The sequence below is a fragment of the Portunus trituberculatus genome, chromosome 23, assembly GCF_017591435.1.
Source record: "Portunus trituberculatus isolate SZX2019 chromosome 23, ASM1759143v1, whole genome shotgun sequence".
Taxonomy (NCBI): domain Eukaryota; kingdom Metazoa; phylum Arthropoda; class Malacostraca; order Decapoda; family Portunidae; genus Portunus; species Portunus trituberculatus.
This window is the reverse complement of record NC_059277.1, coordinates 7,502,270-7,527,269: the sequence shown is the minus strand read 5'-3', so window position 1 is coordinate 7,527,269 and position 25,000 is coordinate 7,502,270. Positions and strand designations below refer to the sequence as shown.

Here is a 25,000-nt window from a genome sequence, read left to right as displayed (position 1 = left end):
GGGACGCCGGGAGGAACGAGAGAGGAAGGAGAGGGGAGGGACAAGATGGGAGAGGTGGAGGGAAGGGGAAGGAGAGATGGAGGGAAGGGGGAGGAATGAAAGTGAGGATTTATAGTATTGGACAGTTTACGTGTGTGTGTGTGTGTGTGTGTGTGTGTGTGTGTGTGTGTGTGTGTGTGTGTGTGTGTGTGTGTGTGTGTGTGTGTGTGTGTGTGTGTGTTTGCACATAATAATAGTCATAACAATAATAATCACCGTATTGATCACTCGGCAAAGATTTACATTCGGCAATCACACTCACGGTAGCACCACCGTGACACACAGGCGGGGACAAGCAAGCGCAAAGCGAACTAATGGCACAAAATAAAACTTCAACTTATTGCTCTGGAAAAAAAAAATGTAAGAAAAATAGAACTTGCAATATGATCAGATAAGATTTATTTGTACTGAGGAGGAGGAGGAGGAGGAGGAGGAGGAGGAGGAGGAGGAGGAGGAGGAGGAGGAGGAGGAGGAGGAGGAAGAAACGGACGAAAGAAAAATTAACACAAAAGTAAGTGACGAGAACGAAGGAATTGTGTGTGTGTGTGTGTGTGTGTGTGTGTGTGTGTGTGTGTGTGTGTGTGTGTGTGTGTGTGTGTGTGTGTGTGTGTGTGTGTGTGTGTGTGTGTGCGCGTGCTTGCGTGATTAGCGTTCCGAATGACCTTTTTCCAGCCTTAATCCCGAAATGCGAGCAGTATTCATAAATCGTGACTCATTAGTGATTTCTTTCATTCTCGTCAGTTCCTCGTCATCAATTCATCCCGACGCTCCCGTCTCTTCCTTCCTCGATTTCAATTATAAGACCATTTCTCTTGCCTTCATTATTTCACCTTCATCATTTTTATCCTCTTCTTTGCATAATTTTTCAAGGCATTTCCATTATATTCCTCCTCCTCCTCCTCCTCCTCCTCCTCCTCCTCCTCCTCCTCCTCCTCCTCCTACTTCTACTTCTCCTCTTCCTCCTACTCCTCCTACGTTATACACAGCTTTTGCCACCTACTCATGCACACTCGACTCCTCCTCCTCCTCCTCCTTCTCCTCTTCTTCTTCTATATCTCCTCCTTTACTTCACCCTCATCATGATCCCAAACCTCTTTTTTTCTTCCTTTGTGTTTATCAGTGTTCCTCCTCCTCCTCCTCCTCCTCCTCCTTTTCCTCTTATTCCTTCTATTCTCTAAGTTTCTCACCCATTCCTTCTTCTTATCCATTTTTCTCCCCTCCGATGCGACTTTTCCTCCTCCTCCTCTTGAGTCTCCACCCAACAACTCTCTCTCTCTCTCTCTCTCTCTCTCTCTCTCTCTCTCTCTCTCCTCCTCCTCGTCCATCAAGTGTACGCCTAAAGCAACATAAACACAAGAAGGAATGTTAATTGGGCCCCGAGACAAAAATTCACCACTTGAACGCATGTCTCGAAATATTTGCCACCTTCTGGAGACGCGCCAGGACCGTCCCGGGGATAAGACAGTTCCGCCACATCACTTTTGAGGGACACGTCTTACCCTCAGGGACAGAAATACCGCCCTACCCTCTGCCCTCCAGGATGACACGTGGGGCGGAGGGCTGGCTGGGGGTGTATTGAAGCTCGAGGGAGTAAAGATTGACTGTAATGTTAGGTTAGGTTGGATTAGGTGATGTGAGGTTGGAATAGGTGTTGGGTTGGGTTGGGTTGGGTTGGGTTAGGCTGGGCTGGGCTGGGCTTGGCTGGGTTGGGTTAGGCTAGGTTAGGTTAAGTGAGGTGAGGTGAGGTGAGGTGAGGTGAGGTTAGGTGGGGTGAGGTGGGATGGGATGGGATGGGGTGGGGTGGGATGGGGTTGGATTGGGTTAGGCCGGGCTGAGTTGGGCTGGGTTGAGTTAGGTTAGGTTAGGTGAGGTGAGGTGAGGTGGGATTGGGTGTGTTGGGTTGAGTTGGGTTAGTGTTGGTTAGGTTAGGTTAACTTTAAAACAAAGGGTTGGGTTGGGTTGGGTTGGGATAGGTTAGGTTAGGTGATGTGAGGTTAACTTTAAAACAATGGTAATATAAAGGAGTTGAGAAAAAGAAGTGTTTATTTTTTTCGTTTTTGTCTTTCTTGTGATTCTCAATAAAGTGAATATTCTTTTTAGTAGAGAAGAGTAATTACTTTGATATTATTCTGCTTCTCCTTAATAATATGCAACCGTCTCGAGAAGGTAGCGACGTTTTTTGGCTGCACGTTTTTTGCTCTTCCACGTAAAATTACTTCTTTATAACAATAACTGTGTTTTAATAAAGAGAACTGATTACTTTTATAACATTTTTCCAAACGAAGACTAAAAGAATAAACACTTTTATCACGCGAACTGTTTCAAATAGAATACAATTTCATTTTACTTCCGTTCCCAGTAAAGCAAACACTCGGAACAATGCACTGTCTTCCGCTGTCTTCGATAAAACAACGAACATTATCAACATCATCTAGTGAAGGCAATAATTGTGTCTTTAACCCCTTCAACACTGAGACACAATTTTACCTTGATTTTTGTGTACGATTAGACGATTCTTTGTGCATTAGGAAGGGTCTATGGAGGCTAGTTAATGGCCAGAGTCTCCACTATTTTAATCCCCTACATGAGTTTCTAAAGCTGTATAAAATCAGCAAATAGTAAGCAGAATGAATATAAAAAAGCGGCATGGGTTAACCTCTTCAGTACCATGACGACTTTTCATATTCATTCTGGTTACTATTTGGTGATTCTATACAGCCTCAGAAACTTATATGGGGATTTAAATAGTGAAGACTTTGGCTAGTAATCTTCTGACTTCCATAAACCCTCCCTAACTTATATAAAACTGTCTTATCATACTCAAAACTCAAAAATGAAAATGCGTCCCGGTACAGAAGGGGTTAGAATAAAGAAAGCAGTTTTTAATGAAGGTGAATCATGGTTTTACTGATTTCTTTCTAAACAAAACTGACTCACTTTAATAAGACACTCGGCATGAATAAGAGACACTTTCTTCACTTATTTGTTCGCTTCTCTTAAGGAATTCGCTTCTTGTTCCATTAGACTTTCATGACAATTCTTATTTTCTTCTATCTTGTGAATTTCTTACGCAAGATTTTTTCCCCCTATTTTTTTTTTATTAATAAATGATTCGTCTTAAATAAAGCTGAGTCATTAACATCTGGTGTGCATTGGTATTTTGTAAAGGACAGCGGAGAGAGAGAGAGAGAGAGAGAGAGAGAGAGAGAGAGAGAGAGAGAGAGAGAGAGAATTTAAACGAACACACTTACGAACAGGCAGAGACCAAGACAAAGAAAACAAGGAGGAGGAGGAGGAGGAGGAGGAGGAGGAGGAGGAGGAGGAGGAGGAGGAGGCCAAGGTGTCACAAGTTGTCAGGTGTGCTTGATTACAGGTGATCCAAATACCTGAGATAGTTAACATGCCTCGTGGGGTGACCGTGGAGGGAGGAGGGAGGGAAGGAGAAAAGAAAGGAGGGAGGGAGGGAAAGGAGGGAGAGAAGGAAGGTAAGTTGAAGGAGAGTGAGGATGGTATGGGAGGACAGAACGAAGGAGGAATACAGAGGAAAGGAGGGAGAGAAGAATAAAAGCCAAGGAGGAGGAGGAGGAGGAGGAGGAGGAGGAGGAGGAGGAGGAGGAGGAGGAGGAAGGTAAAATCAAGAAGAAAAGGAGACAAAAGAAAATGACTGGGGATGAAATAATGTGTTTTTTCCTCTTCTCTCTGCTCTTACCACCACCACCACCACCACCGTGTCCTTCTTCTAGTCCTCCTCCTCCTCCTCCTCCTCCTCCTCCTCCTCCTGGCCGCTGTGAGTGATGGCCGCCCAAGGTGCCATTAACATAAGCTGTGGTGATGAGTTTGTGCTAAAGTGGCGCTAAGTTATTGTCGCCACAACACTGAAGGAGGAGGAGGAGGAGGAGGAGGAGGAGGAGGAGGAGGAGGAGGAGGAGGAGGAGGAGGAGGAGGAGGAGGAGGAGGAGGAGGAAAGAGTATAAAAGAAAGGGAGAGTATATGGATGAAATAAATTAATACAAAGAAGTGAAATATGAATTGGTGTTTGGAAATGAAATGAAAAATGAACGAGGGTAGTTTAATGTAATGACGTGACTGGGAGACAAAGGAAGGAGGGACACACACACACACACACACACACACACACACACACACACACACACACACACACACACACACACACACACACACACACACACTATTTACTCTCCCGGACAATTTTCACCACGACTCAGACATATCATTTCTCACGTATACATAAATCGTACAATATATAATGGCAAAATACACCGTGGTATTTCTGTGCATTGCTACAAATTATACGCCGTGAATTATGGGAATCACAGAGTAAGGAAAAGTGAACGACAGAAATATATACACACTTTCTCTGCGTTAGCGAAGGATTGTCACTCGTTATCCTGCTTTTCTTTGTTGTATCGTCTTTTTTCATCATCCTTTAGCTTCCCGTGCTTCAAAAAATACTGATATCATTCATTTATTTATTACCCAACGCTTCATTTATTTGTCAGTACAGAGATTATGTTCGTGTGTTTTTTGTTCCTTCAGTTTCATTGTTTTTTTTTTTTTTGTTCTTTCATCTTCATTGCTTAATTTGGCAGTAAACACAAATTCGTATATGTATTATGAAGTTACTAATATATTTTTTCTACTAAGGTAAAAAAATAATTCCTAGCTGGTATTCACTACAGTTAATCCCTTCAGTACTGGGACACATTCTTACCTTGAGTTTTGTGTACCATTATTTTACAGACATTAGGAAGGATCTATGGAGTTCAGAAGATTAATGGCCAAAGTCTTCACTATTCTAATCCCCCCACATGAATTTCTGAGGCTGTGTAAAATCACCAAATAGTCACCAGAAGGAATATAGAAACGCGTCATGGTACTGAAGGGGTTAAGTTTGCTGCACCCCTTTTAATAATTAGTAAGAAAGTAGGTTCATATGAGAGTGGACAGGTTAATTAATATCACACACTCTCATTGTTACTCTTCTTATTTGCTTTCATCGTTATTTTATTGTTATTCTCATTGTTTCTATCATCTTGACTCTCTCATTGTTACTCTCACTTTCTATCATTGTTACTCTTTCATCGTTACTTTTTCATTGTTACTATTATTCTTGTCGTTAATTAATAAAATCTCTCTCTCTCTCTCTCTCTCTCTCTCTCTCTCTCTCTCTCTCTCTCTCTCTCATTGTTATTCTGTTACTATTACTCTTATCGTTATTCTCTCCGTTACTCTTTCATTTTTGCTCTCACTATTATTCTTACCGTTACTCTCTCTCTCTCTCTCTCTCTCTCTCTCTCTCTTCACTAATACTCTTACCGTCACTCTCACATTGTTACTCTCTGTTACTCTCACTCGCAGCTCTGGTCTTCCCCGCCACTCCCTCACACTCCCTTCTTTTGTCCAGGCTACTCTTATTGTCCTCACACACGTCACCTGCTCGCCTCCTCCCGCTCCTCCACCTCATTCCGCACCCAACTCGTCTCTGTTTTCGCTATTTTTCAAGTTGAGGACTTATTTTCACCTTCCCGGCCGCCTCCCGTCAGTCACTCGCTCGCTACCTCGGCTCAGCGCTAAATGGAGAGTCAGTCGGTTATAAAATGCGCAACAGCACCTTTCACGACGGACGTTTTAAGTATGTTGCGTGACTCAGAAACGTGAAATGATGGAAATGGCTGGGTCTGGGTCTCTCTCTCTCTCTCTCTCTCTCTCTCTCTCTCTCTCTCTCTCTCTCTCTCTCTCTCTAAAGGTTCAATAATACAGTAAAGCATTCTTATATTCTTCCTCCTTCCCCTCTCCCTCCTCCCCCCGCCTCATGTCTCCCTCTGCTCCTTTGTGCCTTCTTTGACAATAGATATGACACACACACACACACACACACACACACACACACACACACACACACACACACACACAGCTAATGTATTCCTTTCCCGCCTGAATTGCAAATCGAGAGAGGTCATTCTAAACAACCATTACTCGTTGACTCTCTCATCAATAAGGACAGGTGTGGGATGCAGGTGTGGGACGGAAGTGTATTATTGACAAGCTCTGCCGCTACCACGCTCACAAAATACACGGCTTATTTTTCGTGTTTCCTCTTCTTTTCTTTCCTTTTCACCCTTCTGTCAAAAATGTAATGTAAGTCACCAGGTGTGCATGTGTGTGTGTGTGTGTGTGTGTGTGTGTGTGTGTGTGTGTGTGTGTGTGTGTGTGTGTGTGTGTGTGTGTGTGTGTGTGTGTGTGTGTGTGTGCCCTCTAACACCTGTCATTCGGCCTGGTCAAAGGACACCTGTAATTTCTTGATTGGTGTGGTGACTGCAAAAGTTCAAGTGACAGGTATGCGAAGGCTCACCTGAGAATCATCCTCCAGGTGTTAGAAAGAGAAAGAGAAAGAAAAATAGAAAGAGAAAGAGAAAGAGAGAGAGAGAGAGAGAGAGAGAGAGAGAGAGAGAGAGAGAGAGAGGAGAGCATGTATTGTGTTGTGTTATTAGGGTTCTAAGTGATTTGATAATATTGTGTCCCCATGTCCGGGTTATTTTGGGTGCTAACATGTGTTGTGGGGTTGTGGTGGTTCTGTAAGCAAACACTGCGGGGTTGTGGTGGTGACAGACAAACATGACATACTTGGCTAATTTTTTTCTTTTATCTTTAAGGGAACTGGCATTCAAGTAGGCCTTTTTTTTTTCTTTTTCTTTTTTAATCTTTTGTTGCCCTTGGCCGGCTTTCCCTCTTGCATAAATAAACTTCGCTGAGTGTTTTCTCTCTCTCTCTCTCTCTCTCTCTCTCTCTCTCTCTCTCTCTCATTTTCTGTTAGTGGTGGTGGTGGTGGTGGTGTTGTGGTGGTGGTGGTAGTTGTAGTGGCTATCTATTTACACCAGTCACCCTCATCAATAAATCTGTCTAATCTTTTAAAGCTCACTAATAACTCAGCGCTAACAACCTCATTACTGATTCCACGCCATTCATCCACCACGCTAACTGAAAACCAATGCCACTACTACAACTATTATTACTACTAGACTTACAAGGGATCTGAATAAACACACATTTCGTCACTCTTCATTCAAACTGTAAAACCAAGCCGAGTCATTCTATACCAGCAGAAGTAGCAGTAGTAGTAGAAGTAGGTGTGGATTCAAATTCTCTTGACTCAATACAATGTAAATGTTTTAAAAAGAGACCAGATCCTAAAAATAAAGGTGTACTTGCATTTTCTCATTCTTAATTCAAACTGTAAAGCCAAGCCGAGTCATTCTATACCAGCAGAAGTAGCAGTAGTAGTAGAAGTAGCAGAAGGTGTGGAGTCAAATTATCTTCGCTCTCAAGTACAATGTAAATGCTTTCCAAAAGAGGGCCCGATAACACCACCACCACCACTATCACCACCACCACCACCACCACTACCAAGCTTGAAGACTCCCCCCTCCCCCTTTCTCCTTCCCCTGTGTTGTCATTGGTCCTGAGAAAATTCTACAACACATGAGCAAATCGAAATAAGGCGAGATACGAAGTGACAGCATATTTACTTCGATTTGAACCGTTCCACCCAATTCGTCTTGGTAACCTCTCTTCTCTTTCTATGGTGTGTGTGTGTATGTGTGTGTGTGTGTGTGTGTGTTTGGCTCTCACACACACTCTCTCTCTCTCTCTCTCTCTCTCTCTCTCTCTCTCGTGTGTGTGTGTTCTTTTTCCATAATTTCCTTTTGTTTCCTAGTTTTCTATCACACTTTCCATCTTTCCCTCCCTTCTTTCCGTGTATCTTCTGTGCTTCTCTCCTTTCTACTCTCTATTTTTATCTCTTCCACCCCCTTCCTCTTCTCTCTCATTCCACCTTCCCTCCTTCAAACATTTCCTACCTTTCCTTCTCCTTTCCTCTTTCTCTATTTCACATTCCGTCCTCCTTTCCTCTCCTTATCACACATTCTGTCCCTCCTTACATCTTACCTTCCTCTCTTTTACCTAATATTACCTCAAATCTTACTTCCTTTTCCTTTTCAAACTTTTAACCTTACTTTCCTCACAATTCTCCTTTCTTTACTTTTTCGCTATCAGTTCAAATTTTCCTATCTATTTCCTTCTCGCTTCCGATCCCAGCTCTTTCCCTTCTTCCCACTTTCCTTCCATTCCCTATCACGTCACATCGTCTTAAGAAATGAGATCTCCATAAATCTCAGCCGTACCCAACATTCTGCGTCTCTGCTTCTACGGGTCGCCTCGCTCCCTATAAACTGTCTCTCCTTTTACACGCCAGCTATCCTACAAATTATGATGATTGTTTCTACTTTCTTATGGCTGCTACTGCTACTGCTACTACTACTACTACTACTGCTGCTGGTGCTGGTGCTACAATTCGTGCTGCTGTTATTGGTATCATTGTTCTGGTTTTATTCCTTTTTCGCTTGTAATTTTGGTATTCCTGTGTTTTCTTGTTGTACTGTCGTTGTTATGGGTTTTGTTACTGCTACTCCTGGTGTTTCTATTGGTACTGCTACTGCTGCTGGTACCGCTGCTGCTACTTCTACTATTTCCTGCTTGCTAGGTTTTGAAGGATGTTATTTCTCCTTCTACTAACACTACTGCTGCTACTACTACGATTACAACCAGCAACTTCTACTATTTTCTACTACTACCACTACTACTACAACTACTACAACTACTTCTACAACAACAACAACAACAACAACAACAACTACTACTACTACTACTACCATCACTACATAAAATCACGTACCGTCCTTTTTATTCTTTGACCATCTGCCACCACCACCACCACCACCACCACTGCTACTACTAAAGCTACCACCACCACTGCTATGGCCTGTGGATGATTGGTGTTGTCTTTTTCATGCAATTACCGTCATAAAATCATCACCTTTTACTGCCTACTGTCTGTCTGGCCACGGGAGGAGGAGAGGAGGAGGAGGAGGAGGAGGAGGAGGAGGACCCAATCACTCCATCACGTGCGCACGATTGAATTCTCTCTCTCTCTCTCTCTCACGACAGCTCGAATCGTATAAAGGAAATGAGACTATAGAGGAAGGAATGGCGAAAGTTTGTGGCCTGGAAACAAAAGAATGGCGTGTTTCGTGTATAAGGGTTCGAATCCTATAAACAGCAGGATCGAAACCCACAAAATGTCACAAAGGAGGAAATTATCGAGTATTCAGGGTTCGGGATGAGGTTCACGAAGGGAATTATACTACAGAGGATGAGGAAAGGCAAGAAATGGGCAGAGTTCAAAGGGGAAGGTGTGTAATGGAGAGGTTAGAGAAAGTATAGACGAAATAAATGGTGGGTTGTAATCGACTCTCAAATTATCTATCCTAGTAATCCACGTGTTTTTTTTTATTTATTTATTTTTTTTTTTTTGCTTTTTGTTTTCTGTGTGTTCAGAGGAGGAAAACTGGACGTAAGGAAGAAAGGGAAGAATAGAAAATAGATAAGGCAAAGATGGCAACATGAGGGATATGGAAGAAGAGGAGGAACAAGAACAAGGACAAGAAGCACACGAACATAAACAAGATGAACGAGAAGAAGAAGAAGAAGAAGAAGAAGAAGAAGAAGAAGAAGAAGAAGAAGAAGAAGAAGAAGATGAAGATGATGATGATGATGATGAAGAAGAAGAAGAAGAAGAAGCAGAAGATGATGATGATAAAGATAACGAAGAAAAAAGAAAAAGAAAAACAACAACAACAACAAAAACAACAATAACATCAACAATAACAAGACGATAAAGAAAACTAAGATAGAAGTAGAATTAAAGAAAAACAAGAAAAAGAAAATGAAAAACAACACCACCACCACCACCACCACCACCACCAGGACCAAGACGCATCCTTCCTCTGCTCAGGTGTCGAATTGAGGATTGATGGAGTTCGATAGAAGATTGTTTTATGACGGTGTTGTTTACTCTTTTTATAGGTGGTGGTGAGGTGTTGAAGGCTTGCCCCGGTGTCACCTCAGGCCACGGGAAGGGGAGGAAAGGGGGGGCGAGGAAAGGGAGGTTGGAAATGGGGCAGGAGGAGGAGAAGGAGGAGAAGAAGAAGAAGAAGAAGAAGAAGAAGAAGAAGAAGAAGAAGAAGAAGAAGAAGAAGATGAAAGAAGAAGAGGAGGAGGAGGAGGGACGGTGGGAAGGAGAAAAAGAGCTGAAGTGATAGAATAAAGAGGATGATGGAAGAGAAAGAAAAAAAAGGAGATAGAATGAAAATGTAAGAGAGAAAATAGAAATAAAAATGACAGATGATGATAGAATGAAGATGATAATGGAAAGGAAAGAAAAGAAAGATAATGGAGGACTGGAATGTAGGAGAGAAATAAGAAAAATAGAGAAAAGTACGTGGAGAGAGAGAGAGAGAGAGAGAGAGAGAGAGAGAGAGAGAGAGAGAGAGAGAGGAATGATTAGGTGGAGAAAATTCAACGTCACGATTTTACCGACTAGAAAAAAAATGTCACCAAATGAAATCTCTCTCTCTCTCTCTCTCTCTCTCTCTCTCTCTCTCTCTCTCTCTCTCTCTAATTTCACCTTAATGGGCGGGGAATAATGGTTGCTTTATCACAATTCTTCCATTAAGCACCTCACAGGTATGGGCAGCCAGATGGTGGTGGTGGTGGTGGTGGTGGTGGTGGTGGTGGTGGTGGTGGTGGTGGTGGTGTATTAAAAAGGAAGGTAAAAATATGGAAGGAAAGAAGAAGAAGGCGGAGGAAGAATATGGGCAGGAAGGAAGGAAGGGAAGAAAGAAGGAATAAACATGAAAGAAAGAAAGAAAGAAAGAAAGAAAGAAAGAAAGAAAGAAAGAAAGAAAGAAAGGAAGGAAGAAAGAAAGGAACATAAATCAATGAAAGAAGGAAAAAGGAAAAGGAAGGAACACAGAAAAATGAAGACGATAAGAAGTAAAGGAATGAAAGGAAGCACACACACGAGAGAGAGAGAGAGAGAGAGAGAGAGAGAGAGAGAGAGAGAGAGAGAGAGAGAGAGAGAGGCGGCGACAGCACCTAGTCAGCAACAGTTTGTTTTCCTGAGACAGTAATCGCTGGGTGGTCGATGCAGGAGGGAGAGAGAGAGAGAGAGAGAGAGAGAGAGAGAGAGAGTACCTGTTAGACCTGCCAGTTCTTCCCACTCTCACAAGACTTCGCTCACCACACCGGCACCAAAACCTTCCCAAGCTTCCATGCGTATCAAACCTTCACCAAACCGAACACTAAACACAACACCTTCAGAACAGTGCATCAATATAACGGACAGGTGAGTAAGGGGAGTGAGGAGCTACCTGACGAAGATATAGGGGAAGGTACAGTGGTGGTGGTGGTGGTGGTGGTGGGCGGCCGGTTCCCTCAGGCTCCTATACAAATAATGGGGAGGTGAGGCGCCTTCCCACCTGGACCTGACGGCAATTAATCCAGGTAAAGCCATTAGACGCTTTGCCACCTTAATCACCAAAGACTTGAGACCTTGACGGAGGAGGAGGAGGAGGAGGAGGAGGAGGAGGAGGAGGAGGAGGAGGAGGAGGAGGAGGAGGAGGAGGAGGAAACGAAAGAGAAGGACATCAAGGAAGACTATGAAGTATAACACCAAAATATTTAACGTGATTTATATAAAAAGTGAAGAGAAATATACTTTTTCATAGGAGGAGGAGGAGGAGGAGGAGGAGGAGGAGGAGGAGGAGGAGGAGGAGAGAAGAAGAGAAAGAGATATATAAAGAATAGATAAAAGTATGATTCCCTTCCACATTTCCTTTCCTTTATACAAGACAACAGAGAGAGAAGAGAAAGGAAGATGAAAGAATAGAAGAACGAAGGAAGGAAGGAAGGAAGGAAGGAAGGAAGGGACAATAAATGAGGAAAAGGAGTAATTTTTCCACATTTGGTCTGTTTTATGTAAGGAAGGAGGATGATGAGGAGGAGGACGGAGGAGGAAGGAAAGGAGGGAAGGGAAGGAAGGAGAGAAGGAAGGCAGAGGTGGAGGATAAATGTCCGTTTGGTGGCGCCTCGGGTTGTTTCTGTCCTTTCATCCGTCACTTACACCTTATTACAGCTCTCTCTCTCTCTCTCTCTCTCTCTCTCTCTCTCTCTCTCTCTCTCTTTCTCATCAATACCCTCAATCTGGTCGTTTTTTTATAACTTTATGATGTAGGTTCCATCCTTCTCGCCTCCCTCACCACTTCCTCTCCTCCTCCTCCTCCTCCTTCTTCTCTTCTTCTCCTCCTCCTCCTCCTCCTCGTCCTCCATAAGCTTCCACCACTTCCTCCTTCTTATCATTTTCTATAACAACATTGATTTTTTTTTGTTCTATCTTACATTAACCTCATCCTAAAATTTTCTTGTGTTTTTACTCCTCCTCCTCCTCCTCCTCCTCCTCCTCCTCCTCCTCCTCCTCCTCCTGTCACCCCAAATGTCGCCGGAATCCCAGAGTGAGTTTCCGGCAGGAGGGAAGGAGGGATGGAGGGATGAAGGGAGGGGAGGAGGGAGGGAGAGGAGAGAGAGGGAGTGGCGGTACCGTTTAGCGAAGTTCTGTGCCTGACCGTCTCCTCTCACCTGCCCTGCTAATTAAGGTGTCTGCTGCTGCCCTGCCCGTGGGAATCCTTACCTACCACCACCATCACCACCACTTACCCACCACCGCGCCTCCCTTCCCCTTCCCGTAACTACCCCTCATCCTCCTCCTCCTCCTCCTCCTCCTCCAGCCCGCCACAGTGACAGGACACCGATCCCCAATTCATCATCATTATAATTGTGATTGTTGTTGTTGTCTTCCTAAATTTGCACCACCACCACCATCACCACCACCGCCGCCGCCGCCACCACCACCACCACCATCAGTGTTCAAGGTCTTCTAGTACCACCACCACCACCACCTCCGCCACTACTGCCTCTATCACCACCACCATCTCTCTCTCTCTCTCTCTCTCTCTCTTGCTGTCATCTTCTATCATTACCACTACTGCTCTTTCTTGTTGTTGTTGTTGTTGTTGTTGTTGTTGTTGTTGTTGTGGTGGTGGTGGTGGTGGTGGTGGTGGTGGTGGTGGTGGTGGTGGCGGTGTTGTTGTTGTTGTTAGTCTTCTTTTTATTCTTACTATCGTTTCTTTTTATTATGTTTTCTACTTTTCTTTCGTTACTTTCATTATGTTATTTTCACCAAGAACCTCAAAATACGCACCACAATTCCTCCTCCTCCTCCTCCTCTTCATCCTCCTCCTCCTCCTCCTCCTCCTTCATCTCCCAGAACACGGCAGCCTCCCTCCTCCTCACCACACTAACCACAATCCTCACCACATCTTCATCACCACAAACACCACAGCCACCACAATCACAAAAATCGCATCCACTTTTACCATTACCCATAAACCAACTGCTACCACCACCACCACCACCACCACCACCACCACCACCTACACTACTACCACTACTATTACTACTCACTACACTACACTACTACTACTACCACTACTACTACTACTACCACCACCACCACTGCAACCACTGCTACCACTGCACCACCACTGCCACCACTGCTGCCACTGCTGCTGCTCACCACCTGCACCACTGCCACTGCTGCTGCCACCACCTGCTGCTGCTGCACCACCACCACCACCACCACCACTCACCACCACCACTGCACCACCACTGCACCACCACCACCACTGCTCACCACCACTGCTGCTACTGCTGCACTGCTACTGCTGCTGCACTGCTACCACCACCTGCACCACCACTACACCACCACCACCACTGCACCACCACCACCTGCTGCTGCTGCTACAACACTACTGCTACTGCTACTACCACCACGACTGCCACCACCACCACCACCACCACCACCACCACCACCACTGCACCACTGCTACTACTACTACAACCACTACTACTACTACTACCTACTACTACTACCACCACCACACCACCACCACTACTACTAGGTACTACCACCACCACCACTACTACTACTACTAGGCTCATAACCCACACTATCATCGCTCCTAACACCATTATACCCCACCACTGCCCTGCCACAACCATCACCATTATCCTTACCAATGGTCCTCCTCCTCCTCCTCCTCCTCCTCCTCCTCCTCCTCCTCCTTCTCCTCCTCCTCCTCCTGTGAGCAGAACACCACCGAGCACTCTATTTAAGTACCCCATAAGTGACCTTCACAATTAAATCCCATGAACCCCTCTTAGTGTGGCATCCAGGTACTCTCTCTCTCTCTCTCTCTCTCTCTCTCTCTCTCTCTCTCTCTCTCGATTTCTTGTGCTGTATGTCATGTTTTTATTTTCCTATTTTCTTTTTTCTTCTTTTTCTCTCTTTTGTTCATTTTTTTATTTCGTTTTGTTATTCCTCTTCCTCCTCCTCTTCTTCTTTTTCTTCTTCTTCTTTATCTCATTCCCTCTCCTATTTACGAAAACAATTTCATATTTTCTTCCTTCGTCAAGGTCAAACCGAAGTGGCCAGTTGTGTCTTTCTTGTCTCTCTCTCTCTCTCTCTCTCTCTCTCTCTCTCTCTCTCTCTCTCTCTCTCTCTCTCTCTCTCTCTCTCTCTCTCTCTCTCTTGGCCGTTTGGTGCAGTGACAGTCATTTCTATTGTCACCAAGGAGGAGGAGGAGGAGGAGGAGGAGGAGGAGGAGGAGGAGGAGGAGGAGGAGGAGGAGGAGGAGGTGTAGAAGTATCATTGATAAAAGAATGTGAGAGAGAGAGAGAGAGAGAGAGAGAGAGAGAGAGAGAGAGAGAGAGAGAGAGAGAGAGAGAGAGAGAGAGAGAGAGAGAGAGAGAGAGAGAGATAAAGATAAAAAAAAAATCAAATACATAAAATCAAATATATAAGAAACAAAATAAGAAAAATAAGAAATCAACATATTTATAAGAAAAACAAGAAAAATAAACAAAACACACACACACACACACACACACACACACACACTCAGGACACGCCAACACCCCTCTCTCACCCCTCCTCGTGTCTTCCCATCAGGTCCCTTTGGATTCCCTCGGCGGATCGGTCACCCCTACCAGTCCCGGACACCCCCTAAGAGGAAGAAACCCCGCACCTCCTTCACCAGAGTACAGGTAAGCTAATTAAGACACCTGCGACACTTTGACTCGTATAAAGACTCCTATACCACCACCACCACCACCACCACCACTATTACTACTACTACTACTACTACTACTACTACTACTACCTCTACCACCACTACTTCTACTCCTATTCCTACTGGTCAGAGTCCCTTACATATTTCTATTTAACTTCTTTAGGGATTGGCACCTCAGTGGGCCTTTTTTTTTATCAATTTATTTTTTTGCCCTTAGCCGGTTTTTCCTCTTACAAAAAAAAGTAAAATAAAATAAAATTCTCAAACACTTCTGCGATTCACCTCCACTATTTCAAAAGGCTTTATTTCAATTTACACGAATTCTTAAGGTGTTTTTTAGTGTTCTAGAGATTGACAAGATTTTTACATTATTAACTGGAGAAACTCTTGAAAATGTCGCTAATCATCTTTGTGGCCTTGGAAAACACCTGAGACACTTTTTTTTTTATACCATGTGGGCTTTTCACGGGAATTTATGGGGTAAAGAAGATACTTTTTGGGGCACCTCCTATCTCAAAGCCCACCCGCTAGGAAACCGTTGCCCCGAATGAGGAAGCCCAACCTACACTCAGACCGTGGACAGGATTCGAACCCGTGCGGTTGGAGACCCCTCGGACCCCAAAGCGCGCATGGCTCCACTGTACCACGGCGGCTCCATGACTAGTATTCTCAAACACTTTTGCGCTTCACTTCTACTATTTCAAAAGGCTTTATCTAATCTACACGAGTCTATTTTTAAAGTATTTTTACGGTTCTAGAGGCAGAGTGACAAGATTTCTGCATTCTTAACTGGACAAACACTCTTGAAAACCTCGCTAATTATATATATTGTCTTGGAAAATAGTCGTGGTGAGAGAGCAAAGCGTTTCTGAAGAAGGACCTTAATCTCTTCAGCACCAGGACGCGTTTTCATATTCATCCTGCTTAGTATTTGGTGATTTTACACAGCTTCAGAAGCATATTAGAATTAGAATAGTAAAGACTCTGGCCATTAATCTTTTGACCTCCATAGATTCTTCCTAATGCAAATAAAATCGTCTAATTATACCCAAAAATCAAGGTAAAAATGCATTAACACCTGTGCCTATGACTTTATTTTTCCCATTTGTGTAACTAAAGATCATATTCTGAATCCCTTTACGTCACAACTACGATACATATAAAAGGCTCTAATTCACGTGACTCGGGTGCTTTAAGGTTCTAGTGACAGATTATAAATATTTCCACATTATGAACAAGAGAAGCACTATTGAGAACCTGCCTAATGGTTTCTGTAGCCTTTGAGAATAGTCGTGGTGAGAGCAAACTATTTAAGAATCTCTACCTCATTGCCTACCTTTACAATTAACACCTGTGGACTGTAATCCTTAACTATGCCAGCTGTAACTTGAACTAATACTAACTGTAACACCTAATACTTTTATAATTAACACCTGTGCATATGAATCTATTTTTCCTACATTTGTAACTAAAATAATTGAGATCTGCCTTTACAATTAACATGTGGACTGTAATCTTAAACTACAGTACTTTAATCTGTAACTGTAAGACCTAATAGTTTTACAATTCACACCTGTACATTTTTATCTATTTTTCCTACATTTGTAATTAAGATAAGTGAGCTCTGCCTTTATAATTAACATCTACGGACTGTAACTCTAATTACAGTATTTTTATCTGTAATTGTAACACTTATTTTTTTATGAAAGTGTGGAAGCTGGCCAAGGACAATAAAAACAATAAAAAATAAATAAAAAGGCCCACTTGATTGCCAGTTCCTTAAAGATAATAAGTTAACCAAAAGTCTGGGACAAATGTCTTTTACAATTAACATCTGTGCATTTTTATCTATTTTTCCTACATCTGTAACTAAGATAATTGAGCTTTGCCTTTATAATTAACACCTGTGAACTGTAATCTTTCACTATAGCAACTTTACCTGTAACTGTAACACCTAATATCCTTACAAGTAACATCTGCACATATGTATCTATTTTTCCTACATTTGTAACTAAGATAATTCAGCTCTGACTTTGAAATTAATAGCTATGAACTGTAATCTTTCACTATAGCACCTTTACCTGTAACTGTACCAACATACTTCTCGCAACACCGATATGCCTTCACTTTCTCTACTAGCATCACCAGTGACTCTTTCCTTCATTCTCTACAAAAACATTCCCACCTAAACTTTTCTTTCTTTCTTTCCACTTGTAGCATTTTCAACAACACCGCTTTGTCATCGTTCTCTTCTCTACAGCAACACTTCTCGCCATCAACACCTCCATTAGCACCATTTGAAGAACTAGTACTAAAAGGAGGAGATAGGTAGACAGCCATCAACACCACTTCATCACCACCACCTCATCACCATTATCACTAACGTCTTAAACATGTTATCTTTATCGTCGCCAGCTACACGTGCGTCATCACCATCAATACGAGTAGTTTCACCATCACTATCACCATCGCCATCACCATTATTGCCACCCAAGTCTGCAACACCGCCTTTCGATTGCTCTCATACCTATCATCACCAGTAACACAACCGTCACGACAAGAGTAGAGCCCTTTGTCATCACCAGTGTTATCTAGTCACGTGTCATCACCTCCTCCCCTCCTCTCCCCCACAACACACACCCATCATCACCATCACCATCACTAGTACTCTCTATAGTCCTGACAGTGAGTACCTACATTATCATCACTTTTTTTTTCTTCTCTCTCTTATTTATTTTCCTTCCTAAAGTCACGCGTATACAAAGACTTCATTATCCAGTGTCTCTCCCTTTCACTCAGCTGTGCGTTTCAGTACGTATGTTTGGCTGGCACGTGATTAGCAGGCGTTATGGGTGGACGTCATGGATTTCTTCATCGACACAACTTTCATTCTTTTGCGCTGTATTCCACCTTTAACTCTATGCTTTCAATTCCAGCTGATGTTTCTATTACAGCAACATCAACATAAACAGTTCTATTCTTATTGCTGCTGCTGCTACTACTACTACTACTACTACTACTACTACTACTATTATAACTACTACTACTACTACTATTACCACTACTACTACTATACTCCATGCAAGTATTACTACTACTACTACTACTACTACTACTACTACTACTACTATTACAGCTACTACTACTACTACTACTACTACTACTATTACAGCTATTATTACTACTACTACCACCACCAACACACACACACACACACACACACACACCTCCCACCACTCTCTCAAGTCATTTCACAGCCCTCACGTCCTGTCCCTCCGCCTGCTCCTCTCCTTTCCACAAAGTATCACGTCCTTTCCGTCCCTCCTCCTTCCACCCCAAGCCTTCCCACCACCCGTCCCTCCCCGCCCGTGCCTGCGCCACCCCTCACGCTTCCCCCGTCCGTCCTCCCGCAGGTGAACGAGCTGGAGAAGAGGTTCAACAAGCAGAAGTACCTGGCGTCCAGCGAGAGAGCCCAGCTGGCCAAGCAACTCAAGATGACGGACGCGCAGGTCAAGACGTGGTTTCAGAATCGTAGGACAAAGTGGAGGTGAGTGAGAGAATATTTTAAAAAGGGATATATACTTATGTGCCTTCTCTCTCTAGACAGGAGGAAGTTTCTGTACCTCCTGTCTGAAAAATGGGATGTTTCTTTTGTCTTTTTGTCTAAACGGGATGCAGTTAACGTCATCTTCAGTCTAAATAAGGGTCACGGTTTTATATATTTATATATATTTTTTTCTATATTTCTAAAAAAAGGGACACGATTCTATGCCTTGTCCAAATAAGTGTGTATTTTTGCGCCTTCTGTCTAAAAAGAGATACATTTCTGTCTTGTGTATTAACGGGACACGTTTTCTGCCTTCTGTCTGAAAAAAACCCGTTTCTCAGCCAGTTGTCTAAGAGGGAACACGTATTTTGACGCCTGTCGTGTCGGAAGATGCATATGAATCTTCGTTTTCTATCTAAAATAGACGCATGATTTTTGTCTTTCGCCTGAAGAAGGAATACACTTTTTTTTACTGCCTCTCTCTTACATGCTGGACACGTTTCCCTGTTGTGTCTTAAAGGGAAATTAGCGTTCAGTACATTATCTTAAAAAGAGACTAACATTTTTGACTTCCTCTCGTCTCGTGTAATAAAGAACACTCGCTCCTGTCCTCTATCTCGCCTAAGTGTTCGTAAAGAGGGAGAGTTAAAGGGAGGAGTGATTTAGTTAAGTCTCTCCTCCCTCTGTTCTCGCTACACTTACAACGAAATTGGGGTGTAAAGTGAGAATGGAAGAGAGTTTACCAATGACCTCTCCCTCTGACTCTCTCTCTCTCTCTCTCTCTCTCTTCCACCGCGTCCCTGTGCTCTCTCCCCCAACACGATTTTCCTCCAGTGCCTCCCTTCTCTCCCTCTCCTGTCTGGCTACAACTCGTTCTTGAAAACATAGATAAAGGAGCTGAAATAGGATAAGAAAACCATTATCACAACCCCGAGAGACGAACAAAGGAGGAGGAGGAAGAGGAAGAGGAAGAGGAGGAGGAGGAGGAGGAGGAGGAGGAGGAGGAGGAGGAGGAGAGAAAAAAAAGAGGAAAAGTAGTGAAAGAAAAGATATAGTAGGAAGAAAGAAGCACGTAAATAGACATACATATAGGCACTCAGAGAAACAAACAGACAGACAGACAGACGGACAGGTTTGGCAAGGCAAGGCAAGGCAAGGCAAGGCAAGGCAAGGCAAGGCAAGGCAAAGCAAGGCAAGGCTGGAATGAAATAGAATGGAATGGAAGAGAACTAGGAAGGAAGGAAGGTAGGAAGGTAGGAAGGTAGGAGGCGCAGGTAACAAGAGGCAATTTACCTCTAACTCTCTTCCGCGTTAATCTAATTAGGGAACGATAAAACACGGGCTTAATTGATCTAGATGGCAGTAATTATCGTCACAGTCAAATTAACTGGAAAACCTCATTCCTCACATCAATTATGCCGGAGCACTTTTGGGTCACTGATCGCCAGACAGAAGCACCAACGCCGCAGAAAAGATTACTCGCTCCCGCCAGTAAAGATTGAAGTTCTATTTTTTCAAACCTTTTTTTTTTTTTTCCTCTCTCTCTCTCTGTCTCCGGGATGGGCTTGGCTTGGCAGGGGTTTTGGGTGGTGGTGATGGTGGTGGTGGTGGAGGAAAAGGGAGGAAGCTGACTAGGAATGGGACGGAATAGGGTGCCAGGAGGAGGAGGAGGAGGAGGAGGAGGAGGAGGAGGAGGAGGAGGAGGAGGAGGAGGAGGAAGAAAAGGAGACTAACACTGTTTTGTAGAGAGAGAGAGAGAGAGAGAGAGAGAGAGAGAGAGAGAGAGAGAGAGAGAGAGAGAGAGAGAGAGAGAGAGAGAGAGAGAGAGAGAGAGAGAGAGAGAGAGAGAGAGAGAGAGCCTCCCTCCCTCTTATTCTCTTTTGATCTTCACTAATGACGAATGCCTACTTACCTGGACTGGAATTGACGTTGCTAGTTGTAAAAAGGAAATTATGTTGCCAGACTGAGAAGGAGGAGGAGGAGGAGGAGGAGGAGGAGGAGGAGGAGGAGGAGGAGGAGGAGGAGGAGGAGGGAGGAAGGATACGCTGTGGTCAAAGAATATACAAAGCTGGAATGTGATGAAAAGGAAGGAAATAAACAAAACGAGAAGGAAAAGAAGAAAGGAAGGATGAGAAGGAAGTGAAAATGATGATGATGATGATGATGATGATGATGATGATGATGATAGAGGAAAGAGAGAAGACGAAGGAGGGAGGAAGAGGAAAGAAGGAAGAGGAAGAAATGAATAAATGAATAAGAAAAATGCTAATGATGCCGATAACATGAACAAAAAGTACAAAATCGCACTGGAAACAGAGAGAGAGAGAGAGAGAGAGAGAGAGAGAGAGAGAGAGAGAGAGAGAGAGAGAGAGAGAGAGAGAGAGAGAGAGAGACCGAGAGACAGAGATAGAGAGAGAGCGTACGGTATGATAAAATAAAAAAAAAAAATAAAATAAAAAATCAAGACCACTCTATATACCTCCCCCCCCCTCCTGCATAATTCCCAGCAGGTATAAGGTAAAGGTTAACAAGAACTGACAACCTGCCTGTACTCACCTGTCCTTGCCAATACCAGACACTAATAGAGAGAGAGAGAGAGAGAGAGAGAGAGAGAGAGAGAGAGAGAGAGAGAGAGAGAGAGAGAGAGAGAGAGAGAGAGAGAGAGAGAGAGAGAGAGAGAGAGAGAGAGAGAGAGAGAGAGAGAGAGAGAGAGAGAGAGAGAGAGACGGGCGGAGAAATTACCATATGATTAAAGTGTGTAATAGACGAGAGAGAAAGAGAGATGATTAAAGTGAGAGAGAGAGAGAGAGAGAGAGAGAGAGAGAGAGAGAGAGAGAGAGAGAGAGAGAGAGAGAGAGAGAGAGAGAGAGAGAGAGAGAGAGATATCCCATACGCTTAATTAGTAATCCCAGAGTTGTTACGATGATGTGGTGTGTGTGTGTGTGTGTGTGTGTGTGTGTGTGTGTGTGTGTGTGTGTGTGTGTGTGTGTGTGTGTGTGTGTGTGTGTGTGTGTGTGTGTGTGTGTGTGAGATTGAAGTATGGAGTAAACGTGAGGAGTGGCTAATAATGATAATGATAATAATGATGATGATGATGATGACGATGACAAATTGAAGTTTAGTAAAAATAACTCAGAAAATAGTAAAATTAAGAAAAATTAAGAAATAAGAGAACAGCTGATCACTGAAACGAAAAAAAGAACAAAACCACAACTACGATAAAGAATAAATAGAGAACACAATAAAACAAAGGAATAGAGAGACAAATGAATAAAAATAGAAGAAGAAACAGGAATAAGACAAAAGAAACAATCGATAAATAAGAGAAAATTAGGATAAAAGTAAGACACAAAAAAAAAAAAGAACATAGACAAATAAATAACGAAGGAATGGAAGAAGGGATAAGGAAAAAGAGGAATAATTGATAACTAAAACAAGAAAAGGAAAACTAAAACTAACGAAAATGAAAGGAGGAACACAAGAAAACAAAGGAACAGAGACAAATGAATAAGAAGACATTGGAAACAAGAATAAGAAAAAGAAAACTGATAAAAATGAAAATGAAGGAGAAATTGATGATAACTAAAACAAGAAAGGAAAAAACTAAGCTGATAAAAATAGAGAAACGACAAAAAAAACAAAAAACAAAGGAATAGACATAAATCAATAACGAAAGATAAAAAGAAACAAGAAAAAGAAAAAAGGAAAATATAACTAGAAACAAGAAAAGAAAAAAAAAACTAGTACTGAAAAAAATAGAGAAACAACACAAAAATCTAAGAAATAGACAAAAATGAACAACGAAAGAAAAACAAGAATAAGAAAATAAGAAGAAAAAACATAAAACAGGAAAAATGAAAAGCTAGTACTGAAAAAACAGAGAAACGAAACACACACACAAAAAAAGGAAAGGAATAGATGCAAATGAATGACGAAAGAGAAGGAATAAGAATAAGAAAAAAAAGGAAAACAAACATAAGTAAAACAAGAAAAAAAGAAAAATTAGGACTGATGAAAAAAAACAAACAAACAAACAAAGGAATAGATACAAACGAATGACGAAAGAAAAGGAACAAGAATAAGAAAAAAAAAGGAAAACAAACATAAGTAAAACAAGAAAAAAAGAAAAATTAGGACTGATGAAAATAAAAAAAAAAAAAAACAAACAAAGGAATAGATACAAACGAATGACGAAAGAGAAGGAACAAGAATAAGAAAAAAGGAAAACAAACATAAGTAAAACAAGAAAAAAAGAAAAATTAGGACTGATGAAAATAAAAAAAGACAAAAAACAAAACAAAACAAAGGAATAGAGAAACAAATGAACAAGAAGGTAAAGGACAAAGTGAGGCATAATCGCTTTGTCTTTACGAGGATTTCTTGCAGCGGGGGCAACAAAACACTATGGTTCCTTTACGCTGCCACGTCACTAATTAGTCCAAAGTTTAATTTCACCACAGATTCCAATTACCAGTATTTGTGGTCCAAAGTCCCCATTAACTTCATTTTTCCTTATCTTTTATCTTTTCGTTTTCTTTTTGTCAAGTCTCCTTCTCCCTCGCCCACTTTTTTTTTCTTTTTTTCTTCTTCTACTGCTGCTATTTCTTCTTTTTCTTTTCTTCTTCTTCTTCTTCTTCTTCTTCTTCTTCTTCTTCTTCTTCTTTTCTACTATTTCTTCCTTTTCTTATTTTACTATTTCTCCTTTTTCTTCTTCTTCTACTACTTATCTTCTCTTCCTTCTCCTTTTCTTCTTATCCTTCTTCTTCTTCTTCTTCTTCTCGTCGTCCTCCTCCTCCTCCTCCTCTATTTCTATTCTGATTTCTATTACTTCATTTCTTTCTGTTTTTCTTTTTGTGACTTCTCATTTTTCGACCTTCAATATCATTCTTTTTTTCTTTCTTATTGTTCCTGTTATCATTTTGTCCTTCGTTGTTATTTCTCTTGCTTCGTTGATTTTTCTCTTTTTGTCCTTCGAGTCAGTATTGGTTTGTTTTATTTTCCTTCGTTATTATATCCTCCTCCTCCTCCTCCTCCTCCTCCTCCTCCTCCTCCTCCTCCTCCTCCTCCCACTCCTCCTTCTCCTCCTCGTTTTTCTCTTTTTGTTTCTTGTCCTTCACTTCCTCTCACTTTTAATCAACCATTTAATAACACTAGGAAAAAAAAACAACAACAAAATAATTCTCTCTCTCTCTCTCTCTCTCTCTCTCTCTCTCTTACGCTCCCTCTCCTGCTACTCTCCTTTGCACACACCACCACTATCCTCCCTTGCAAGCATTGTCCGCCTCTCTCCCTACTCTTCCTTGTACAAATGCTCTCCCTCTCTCTCTCTCTCTCTCTCTCTCTCTCTCTCTCTCTCTCTCTCTCTCTCTCTCTCTCTCTCTCGCTTCCACCAGATTTTTTTCTCTCAAGTAAAATGACGAATTAACCTCTTCAGTACCATGACGCATTTCTGTATTCATTCTGGTTACTATTTGGTGATTTTATACAGCTTCAGGAACTTAAGTGAGGGATTAAAGTAGTGAAGACTCTGGCCATTAATCCTCTGACCCTCATAGACCCTTGCTAATGTGAATAAAATCGTCTAATCATACACAAAACTCATGGAAAAATTCGTCCCATTACTGAAAGGGTTAAAATTTTGATACTGATAAACTGATAACTCCCTCTAATGAATCCACAATTAATTCTTCTCCACTTACTCCTCCACCTTCTCCATCATCTTTATTTTTGCTCCCTTTTCCTTCCATCTATCCATCTACTCAGCCCATCGCTTTCTTCCACCACAAATAAAAAATGGACATAATTCATCGCAGGTTACTTTGCTTCTTCCAAATTGCCACCTGCACCCTGCCTTCCACACCCACCCACCCATCCACCCATCCACCAATCCACACTCAAACCACCACACCCACACTCAAACTGCCATACTGACCTACTAATCCACAGCCAAATCCATCACACCCACACTGCCATCCACACTCAAACCACCACATCGCTTCCTATCCATTGCTACCTCTGATCCACCCACCCTCTGGTCCACTAGTACCTCCAATCCACCCACCGTCTGATCCACTAGTACTCCTAATCCACCCACCTTTCCACTCATCCACCCAACCAAACACCACCCATCCTTCCACCCTCCATCCAGCAACCCACCCTCCCTCCCTCCCTCCCTCCCAGCCAGCCAGCCAGCCAGCCACCCCGCCAAGCATCTCCAAGTTGGGTAAGTTAAGAGTTAATGTGGATTTACCGTAAGCAGGCGGTGGTTAATGGAGACGAGTTCCTGCGGTGAGCCTCGCGCGGGACCAGA

General features: G+C 42.6%; 1 protein-coding gene and 1 long non-coding RNA gene across 3 annotated transcripts in view; one reads left to right on the top strand and one right to left on the bottom strand.

The window, feature by feature from the left end:
• Positions 1-25,000, bottom strand: part of LOC123507735 — a 343,144-nt gene that overhangs the window by 92,639 nt on the left and 225,505 nt on the right. The gene's annotated exons all lie outside the window — the stretch shown is intronic.
• The window catches only part of LOC123507733 (T-cell leukemia homeobox protein 2-like), a 74,777-nt gene that overhangs the window by 21,535 nt on the left and 28,242 nt on the right, over positions 1-25,000 (top strand). For both annotated transcript variants that reach the window (XM_045260895.1, XM_045260894.1), the window contains exons 2-3: positions 15,023-15,117; positions 18,557-18,690. In XM_045260895.1, coding sequence (XP_045116830.1) covers positions 15,023-15,117; positions 18,557-18,690 — 229 coding nt within the window. The remainder of the gene's footprint in view (positions 1-15,022; positions 15,118-18,556; positions 18,691-25,000) is intronic.